Source organism: Megalobrama amblycephala, linkage group LG16, assembly GCF_018812025.1.
Source record: "Megalobrama amblycephala isolate DHTTF-2021 linkage group LG16, ASM1881202v1, whole genome shotgun sequence".
Classification (NCBI taxonomy): Eukaryota; Metazoa; Chordata; class Actinopteri; order Cypriniformes; family Xenocyprididae; genus Megalobrama; species Megalobrama amblycephala.
In genome coordinates, this window is record NC_063059.1 from 24,522,292 (window position 1) to 24,532,086 (window position 9,795).

General features: G+C 36.7%; 1 protein-coding gene across 1 annotated transcript; it reads left to right on the forward strand.

The window, feature by feature from the left end:
• Nucleotides 1–5,512, forward strand: slc35f2l (info solute carrier family 35 member F2, like). The gene is made up of 9 exons (XM_048159988.1): nt 1–22; nt 304–400; nt 701–876; nt 1,002–1,129; nt 3,695–3,854; nt 3,945–4,101; nt 4,195–4,247; nt 4,334–4,488; nt 4,999–5,512. The coding sequence occupies exons 1-9, from the start codon at nt 1–3 to the stop codon at nt 5,257–5,259; spliced, it is 1,209 nt and encodes a 402-aa protein (XP_048015945.1). The 3' UTR covers nt 5,260–5,512.
• Nucleotides 5,513–9,795: the final 4,283 nt, after the last annotated feature.

A 9,795-nucleotide genomic window follows, 5' to 3' on the forward strand; every position in this document is an offset into this window, starting at 1 on the left:
ATGGCACCCATTGATATCCAAAGTAGGAAAAAAAAATTAATGGCTAACGTCAACGACAGCTATTAAATCTCTGCAGGTCACATGTCCTTCTCACTCCAGGCAATTACCCTCATTGGCGTCTCAGGAAGATAATGAGAGTCTAAAAAGGTTAACTGTTTGTAATCTGAACTATTGTCCGCTAATTCCTCCCAGCACCTAAGCTTAAAGTTCAACATCAGCCCACAGTGATCCCTACAGCTGTGTACTTTGTTTCCTAAACTGTAAATGATTGATCATATTATTCACTGAGATTCTGTCTCAAAGCTCCACAGAGGAGACACAAGATGCCTCGGGAGCAGCTGGACACTCTCTGCTATAAAATAAGAGAGGGACTGCCTAAATGGAGGGATATTTTCACATGGTGAGTGGATGCAAGCTTACATGCAGAGGTGTAAGAACTGTAAGTCTGAGGCTAATTGAAAATCTTTTTTTTTCTTTCCCTTTTTGGATAATTCTCATGTCATGCTGTATAACATCATCAGGTTTCAGTGTTATTTTAGTATCATTTATACACTATTATATTATTTATTAATATTTTGAATGAGTATATGTATGTGACCACTATAATGGCAGATGTTTTAGAGGATTGATTAATAGTGCATGAATGACCGGTCTCAAAACCTTCATCAAATGGTGTTATTCAAGCAAATGTTCATTGCAGGCAACTGTTCAAAACTCTGCTGATGGGTCAAGGGCTCTCAGTACTGATCTGTGGGACTGCTGTAACATCTCAGTATCTGGCATCCATTTATTACCTTGACACACCCATGCTGCAAAGCTTTATTAATTACACCCTCCTTGGCATTACTTACACCATGGTACTGATCTTCAGAAGAGGTATTTGATCACGAATCCATCAGTAATTATTTTAGTTGTTGAGTTTCATTCAGTCAACGATTTATATATTTTTTTGAATACCTACTACTGCATATAATATTCAAGATGCCTTTCTTTTAATATAGGTGATGGCAATATTTTGCAGATATTAAAGAAAAAATGGTGGAAGTATCTATTGTTGGGTCTGGCAGATGTGGAGGCGAATTACGCAGTGGTGAAAGCGTACCAGTACACCACATTAACTAGCATACAGGTGACAGATTTTTCAAAATGTGATGATATACAGTGTGTTTACATTAACTACCATTCAAAAGTTTGGGGTCGGTCAAGATTTTTACAATTTTTTTAAAAGAAGTCTCTTATTGCATTCATTCATTTGGTCAAAAATACAGTAAAAACAGTAATGTTGTAATGTGAAATATTATTATTTTATTAATATTATTTTGGAAAAATAATAATAATAGTTTTTATCAATTTTATGCATCTTTGCTTAACAAAGTATTTTTTTTTCTCAATAAAAACACTTTTAAATACACTAAAAAATGCTGAACAAACCCAGTAATTGGTTTGTTTTGACCCAGCGGATGGGTTAAAAGTTTGACCCAACCTGCTGGGTAGTTTTATTTAACTCATCTATTGTTTAAAAATGACTAAATTGTTCACTTAAAATGAACCCAAAATAGGTTGGAAATGAACATGTATTAATATTTAATAAATAATAATTAAATAAACATTCATTCAATTGCTTATTAATAAATGTTCATCTTTTGATTATTACTGCTGCTTCTAGTAATTATGTCTGATTTTTAATTTCCAACCTATTTTGAGTTCATTTTAAACCAGCCATATAGTATTTTTTTAAACAATAGTTGAGTTAAATAAAACTGCCCAGCAGCCCAGCCAGCACAGATATGTGGGGCATATATGGGTGTCACATGGGCTGTCTAACTGGGGCCCAGCCGGTTTTATCCACAGTTTCCATGGAGGCCCCACATGGGTTAGCCCAGATGAAATGAACACTGCTCAGTGTGCACACTACAGGCTGTTAAATGTAACACAGAAACGTGCTGGAGTTAATGAGATAATAAGGTGATAGTGAGCAGACTCAGTGAAGGACAGAGGAACAACAAGAACTACAACTTCAGCCATATCTATAGCTTTAGATGAAATCAACTGAAGATAAAAGACATTAAATCTCTCAAGATCTGATTAAACAACTCAACAAACAGCATTACCAGCTTCACTTATTACTAACCAGATTGACTTTATTTCTGACATATATATACAGAAGTTGTTATTGAGAATTACCAGAGGTTTAGATGTTGATGATTTGTTGAAAATAAGTTTGGTTTGATGTCACCATGATCGAGATCAGTGCTTACTTCAGTTAGGCAGTTTGACTTGACTATTTTAGTGTTAGTGTTTCTCTGGCTGTTTGTTATGCCAAGAAAAAAAGAAGACAATGTAGTCAGCTGTTAGATGAGAATGTAAACATAACTTAGTGCCTTAATTCACTGATCTAATGATCAGTCTCTTCTAGAAATACAACAATAAAACTGTTTTAATCGGAAAATTTGAAAATCACATTGTTCACTAAACACTTCAAACCTCCTGCAAGATTTACTTACACACAGACATCAAGAATCAGCGTATGAATCTCAACAATGGTGACATGCTTCATGCCGCAGTGCATTCTGGGAGCCATGGATGAGTTTTGTATAAGGCACCCAGAATGCATTGCAGCACAAAGCATGTCACCATTGTTGAGATTCATACGCTGATTCTTGATGTCTCTGTGTGTGAATAAGGCTTTCAGGTGTTTTAAAGTGTTTAGTGTATGTTGTGTTTTTCAGAGTAATTATTTTGATCTGATTTATTCAACTATTTTGTTATTCTAGAAAAGGTCCAGCACAAAGTTAATAACATTTTTTTTTTTTTTCATATAAAGCTTAGTCATTAGATCAGTGAATAAAGCTGCTATGTGATGACAATTATACTCTTATCAAACAGCTAAACACATTGTCTCTTGCCACAATAAACAGCTAGAGCAGCCAGAGAAAAACCAACACTAAAAGTCAAGTCAAACTGCCTAACTAAAGTAAGCACTGACCTCAATCATGGTGACATCAAATCAAATTTATTTTCAACAAATCATCAACATCTAAACCTCTGGTAATTCTCAATAACAACTTCTGTAGATATATGTCAGAAATAAATTAAATCTGGTTAGTAATAAGTGAAGCTGGTAATGCTGTTTGTGGAGTTGTTTAATCAGATCTTGAGAGATTTAATGTCTTTTATCTTCAGTTGATTTCATCGAAGGCTGTGGCTGAATTTGTAGTTCTTGTTGTTCCTCTGTCCTTCACTGAGTCTGCTCATTATCACCTTATTATCTCATTAACTCCAGTATGTTTCTGTGTTACATTTAACAGCCTGAAGTGTGCACACTGAGCAGTGTTCATTTCATCTGGGCTAACCCATGTGGGGCCTCCATGGAAACTGTGGACAAAACCGGCTGGGCCCCAGTTAGACAGCCCAGGTGACACCCATCTGGGCCCCACATATCTGTGCTGGCTGGGAGGTTGGTCAAACATTTAACCCAATCACTGAGTCAAAACAACACAAACGCTGGGTTTGTCCATATTTAACCCAACCTGGGTTGTTTTTAACCCAGTAGTTTTTAGTGTAGGTTCTGAATTTACAGAATTCTGAATTCCAAGATGTGTCACTTGTAACACATCAACAAAAGCAGAATCTGATTAAAATTCCTAAAAGCAAGTTGTTGTTTGACTAACTGACCTTACTGACTGCATTTCAGCTGCTGGACTGCTTTATTATCCCGGTTTTGATGATATTGTCCTGGTTCTTCTTGAAGACTCGCTATAGGATCATTCACTATGTAGCTGTGTGTATATGTCTGGCTGGGGTGGGAGCCATGGTGGGAGCAGACATCCTCGCCGGCCAGGAACAGGGATCTAGTGAGGAGCAAGCTGCTTCTCCAGAATATAATTTAGCATAAATTCTAACATAAATGAAACCGTGCCCATTATTTATTCCTGTGTCAACAGCCAGTGACATTCTCCTTGGTGATGGTCTGGTTCTAGTCAGTGCCACTCTGTATGCCATCTCTAATGTGTGCCAGGAATACACGGTAAAGAATCTGAGCAGGGTGGAATTTCTGGGAATGATCGGCCTCTTCGGATCAATCATCAGTGCAATACAACTGTAAGATGTCTTGACGAACTGCAAGAAAACAATAGACCGGTTGCTAAATGTCAGCGCTACATCATCTGCACTGTTGTATTTTGTCACTTGCAGAGGGGTTCTCGAGCACAACGAAGTGTCAAAAATTCAGTGGACATGGGAAATTGGTAAAGTACTGCAATGTGAAATGAAAAATCTTTCAATTTATGTCAAAGACCTCATCTGAGGTTTGATTTTTGGGTTCTCTCCTCAGCTCTTCTCTTGGCTGGATATGCGCTCTGTATGTATGGCTTCTATAGCTTCATGCCTGTGGTGATAAAGATGAGCAGCGCCACAGCGGTTAATCTTTCCTTACTCACTGGAGACCTCTTCAGCCTGTTTTGTGGGCTCTTTTTGTTCCAATACACTGTGAGTAAATCACTTCATTTATTTACACACACAGTCCTGAGAGGATTGGCTTGTGGATTTGTTTTTAATGACCCTACAAGTTTGATTAAACCATCAAAGTATGAGAATAATATTGTATATATATTTTTTTAAAATATTTTCAGTATGACGGAAGAACAAAACACTAAACTTGGATAAGGTATCAAAATTATTTGACAAAGGAAATAGGAGGTCTTATTTTGCTGATAGTCTCTTTAATCCTAACAGCATAAGTGGCAGAAGTATCTGGATGTGTCCTTGTATTCTTATCTCAAACATTCCAGGTCATTGTGACCTGGAGCTTTATATGTCTTTAATGAGTGAAGGTTTTGTAAGTGCCCTACGTCCTCTGCTTATCCTTTGACCTTCCTCATAAAAAAAGATCTTAGTAATTCAGAGTACTTTTTTCACAGTCCATCAATGTTGAATAAAAATAAGTAGATTTTATGACTGACGTTTCAGTCCATTCTTACCTTATCTGCTCTTCCTCAGTTCTCAGGACTGTATATCGTGTCACTGGTGGTGATCCTCATTGGATTCATAATGTTTAACACTGTCCCTACACTGACCCGAGCTCTTGACCCAGCGTCTGACGAGGAAGGTTGCGACAATCATGCTGCGGACTTTGATAACAACTGCATTGAAGGCTGTGTGGATGAGATGAGCTGTGCACAAGTAGAGCAAGATCAAATCAAAAACCAGATGAATGAAAGACAGTCAGCATGTGTTGTCATAAACAGTGTTAAGATGTAGTTTTGATAATTCCATGGTAAAAACACACTAGAACTTTTTACAGTTGTTTGTCATTATATTTTAATAGTAGTTAATGATGATAGATCAAATGTGACAATGAATAAACTGTAATTGTTGTGAAGAATATGACGTGAATGTTCTTATCTCATGACATTTTGTTTGTTTAAACAGATATATTATCTCATTGTTGTTCCATGTGGATTGGTTGTTGATATTTATTGTACAGAAAAGCACTTTGTGAAATGTAAACCTTAATAAAAAAATAAAAAAAACATTGTCGGCCAGTTTATTAAGTGGATGGGTTTATGTTAATTACTAAAATGAAGTGAAATCTTACAGCTTAGATGTGAGAATATAAAACAGACATTTCTATTGCTGCAGTGATACTGAATATAATGGTATCCAGGGGGAGGATGCTGGGGGAGGATGGCATCCCCCCTGTTGAAAAAAAAAATGACAAAAAGCATCCCCTCTGTAAAGCCACCATTCCCTTTTAGATTAACAGTGTTAGGTATATTTTATAAATCTTATCATGTAAACACATTTTTTAAATTCTCTGTATGATAATTAACAAACTATAAAAAACAACGATTGACCAATCAGAACTCAGTATTGTAACGCACTGCGCACAGTCACGCCAGAGCTCTGATTCAAGTAAGCTTTTGTCATTTTTGGCACTTGTCAAAAGGAGAAGAATGGTTCAAGTGCATCTTTTGGCGTTCTTCAAAATGAAAAAAACTGAAGGTATGATATTACCAGAGGTGGGAAGTCCAGGGGTCAGCGAGTAAAAGTCCTGTCATATTTTTATTCCACCCACTGAAGCATTAATGAGATAAATAAGTGTTTAATTGAGTGATGATTGACCATTATTGAAGACACCTGATGATAACAAGCAAAATCACTATTTTTAAGTTACCATCATCGAGGTCAGGGTTTGTTTTAGTTGAGCTCTTGACCCTTGACTTTTAATATTAGACTTAATTTGGCCAGTTTTAACTGCATTAAAACCAACCTGACAAACAAAGTTAAAAGATGATCAGGTGGTGTTGGTTACGTTCTCACATAATCATTATTTGATCTGAATTACTGAAGCCCAATCTTATAGAGTTGTGACGTTCGCGAACGAACCGATTCTTTTGAACGGCTCATAAACATGAACGATGGGAGCCGAGTCGCGGCTGGAGGGGAGCCGTTCTTTCTGTCGTTCTTTTTTCCTATGCGTGTTTTACACAGATGCACACAAATAAGCTCCTCCGCGAGACAGAACAGTTATAGGGGGAGGGGCGCACCCAGCGCAGGCCAACCCTTTATAGCGTGATGATATTAGTTATTAGTTGTGCACGCATCCTTCACGTGAGTACTCCAGTGGAAAAAAATTATTTATTCTAATTTTATCTACTTTAAATATTTTTTGTTTTCTATCAAAATGTTCTTGTGTGATAACAATGTTCTTGTGTGGAAGTATTTGTAGTAAAAGCTGTTTTGCACAGAAATTCATTGCAGCCGGCTTTGTTTTTGATGTTTATTTGTGAGTAGGTATTGTATGAATAACATAAGTCAACGTAGCTTTACACACACACACACTTTGTACTAAAGGTAAATCCAAAATAGTGATGTCACTGTCTAAGCAGAGGGATTTGTGCAACCCTATGGAATATAGTCCACACATGACAAATAATCAATAAGGTAATAATCAATATTTCAGAATAATTCAAACTCAGATATTGGTGTGTGATATCCGAGTTTTAATTATTTGACTACAAATCTCACCTCATCATTCCTCCCAGTGATTATTTCCAGGATAAACTGAGATGCCCCCAAGCTGGCTTCTTAAAACTGACTAAATATTTAAAAAGAGCCAAAAGAGCCGTTCTTTTGAACGGCTCTTTGAAAGGAACGGATCGCGAAGATCCGGATCCCCTCAAAGAGCCATAAATCCCATCACTACAATCTTAGTTAAATTTACATTATTGATTACAGCAGCACTGTGATTCTACAGCAGAAGATCAACTTTATCAATACAAAAATACATATATTTTTAAAAGTTCTGATTTAAAAAAGAAAACTTTCATTTAAACACACAGACATCAAGAATCAGTCTGTGAATCTCAACAGTGGTGAGAATAATAAAGCATGTTGCAATGCATTCTGGGTGCCACCAATCAAAATTCATCGATGCCTCCCATCATGCATTGCTGCATGAATAAATTATGAGCTGAATTGTTTTAGTAATTTTCTTTATTCTCACTATTTAAATTTTGCTGTTTTTCTGTGACTTTTTAGTAGCTTGTTTTCTAATGTTCAGAGTTGATCTGTTTATCAGAATATGTTGCTTGTCACCGTTGTTGAGATTCATACGCTGATTCTTGATGTCTGTGTGTGCCTAAAATAATTTTTTTGTGATAAGGACATCTTTCAAAAAAAATGTTGTATTGATAAAGTTGATCTTCTGCTGTAGAATCACAGTGCTGCTGTAATCAATAATGTAAATCTAACTAAGATTGGGCTAAATGAGTTCAGTGATTCAGATCAAATAATGATTATATGAACACATAACCAACACCACCTGATTATCTCTTTTCTTTGCTTGTCAGGTTGGTTTTAATGCAGCTAAACTGCCCAATCAATATCTAATATTCAAAAGTCAAGAGCTCAGCTAAAACAAACCCTGACCTCGATGATGGTAACTTAAAAATAGTGATTTTCTCCTTTGGTGATTCTGCTTGTTATCATCAGGTGTCTTCAATAATGGTCAATCATCACTCAATTAAACACTTATTTATCTCATTAATGCTTCAGTGGGTGGAATAAAAATATGGCAGGACTTTTACTCTCTGACCCCTGGACTTCCCACCTCTGCCCATGTGGTGCCTACATGGAAACCGTGGACAAAAATGTCTGGGCCCCAGTTAGGCAGCCCAGGTGACACCCATCTGGGCCCCACCATGCTGTGTTGGCTGGGAAGCAGGACTCGAACCCGAGTCGCTGACATGGAAGGCGGACCCACATACAAGAACACCAAAGACCACAGTTTCTAGCAAAAGTTTACCTGCACAGTTCTCACTAGCTGGTCTCAGGGTGAAGTCCACCAACTTAAATTGTCGGACAAAACTTCACATTGAGCATTATTTATTTCTCAGTTTGCCTGCAAATCCAACTCCCAGCAAAGGGTGAATTGTTGATAGCACTTCCACATGTTGGAAAAAAGTTTTTTTTTAATACTGAAAGGGTGGATTCTGGAAACCACACCCACTTCAGTATATATCTTTTAAGTTATTAATCAACATTTATCTTTCTGTTAAATTATTTGAATGACTTCTTCAACGTATGTTAAAGCATTTATTTTCCTTTTCAAACACTAGAAAATAATTTTGGATATTGTCTGTACTTCTCACTGAGAGAAAAGAACATGTTATCAGTATGTTTTGGGAAAGTTTCCTGCTCAGAGCAGAGCTCAGATCAACCTCAACCTTGAAGAAGCTGTGAATCATGTGTTTAGATTTCATCTAAAGCTGTGGCTGAAGTCGTAGTTCTTGTTGTTCCTCTGTCCTTCGGTGATTCTGCTCGTTATCACCTAATTATCTCATTAACACCAGCATGTTTCTGTGTTACATTTAACAGCCTGTAGTGTGCACACTGAGCAGTGTTCATTTCATCTGGGCCAGAGGTGGGAAGTCCAGGGGTCAGAGAGTAAAAGTCCTGTCATATTTTTATTCCACCCACTGAAGCATTAATGAGATAAATAAGTGTTTAATTGAGTGATGATTGACCATTATTGAAGACACCTTATGACAACAAGCAGAATCACCAAAGGAGAAAATCACTATTTTTAAGTTACCATCATCGAGGTCAGGGTTTGTTTTAGCTGAGCTCTTGACCCTTGACTTTTAACATTAGATTTCATTTGGGCAGTTTTAACTGCATTAAAACCAACCTGACAAGCAAAGTTAAAAGATGATCAGGTGGTGTTGGTATGTTTTCACATAATCACTATTTGACTCATTTAGAGCCCAATCTTAGTTAAATTTACATTATTGATTACAGCAGCACTGTGATTCTACAGCAGAAGATCAACTTTATCAATACAAAAATATATATTTTTTTAAAAGTTCTGATTAAAAAAAAAACTTTCATCTAAACACACAGACATCAAGAATCAGTCTGTGAATTTCAACAGTGGTGAGAATAATAAAGCATGTTGCAATGACCAAATGACATTCCAAAATGAGTTTGGAACCAAATGAGTTCCAAATGACACTAGTGTCATTTGGAACTCATTTATAGAGAAATAATGATTAAACACTTCAGTGCCCTCCAAAGGCACCATTTTAGGTCATTTCTGTCATTTATTATTCACCCTCATGTCGTTCTACACCCGTTAGACCTTCGTTCATCTTTGGAACACAAACTAAAATATTTTTGATAAAATCCAATGGCTCAGTGAGGCCTCTATTGACAGCAAGATAATTAACATGTTCAAATTCCCAGAAAGCAACTAAAGACATATTTAAAACAGTTCATATGACTACAGTGGTT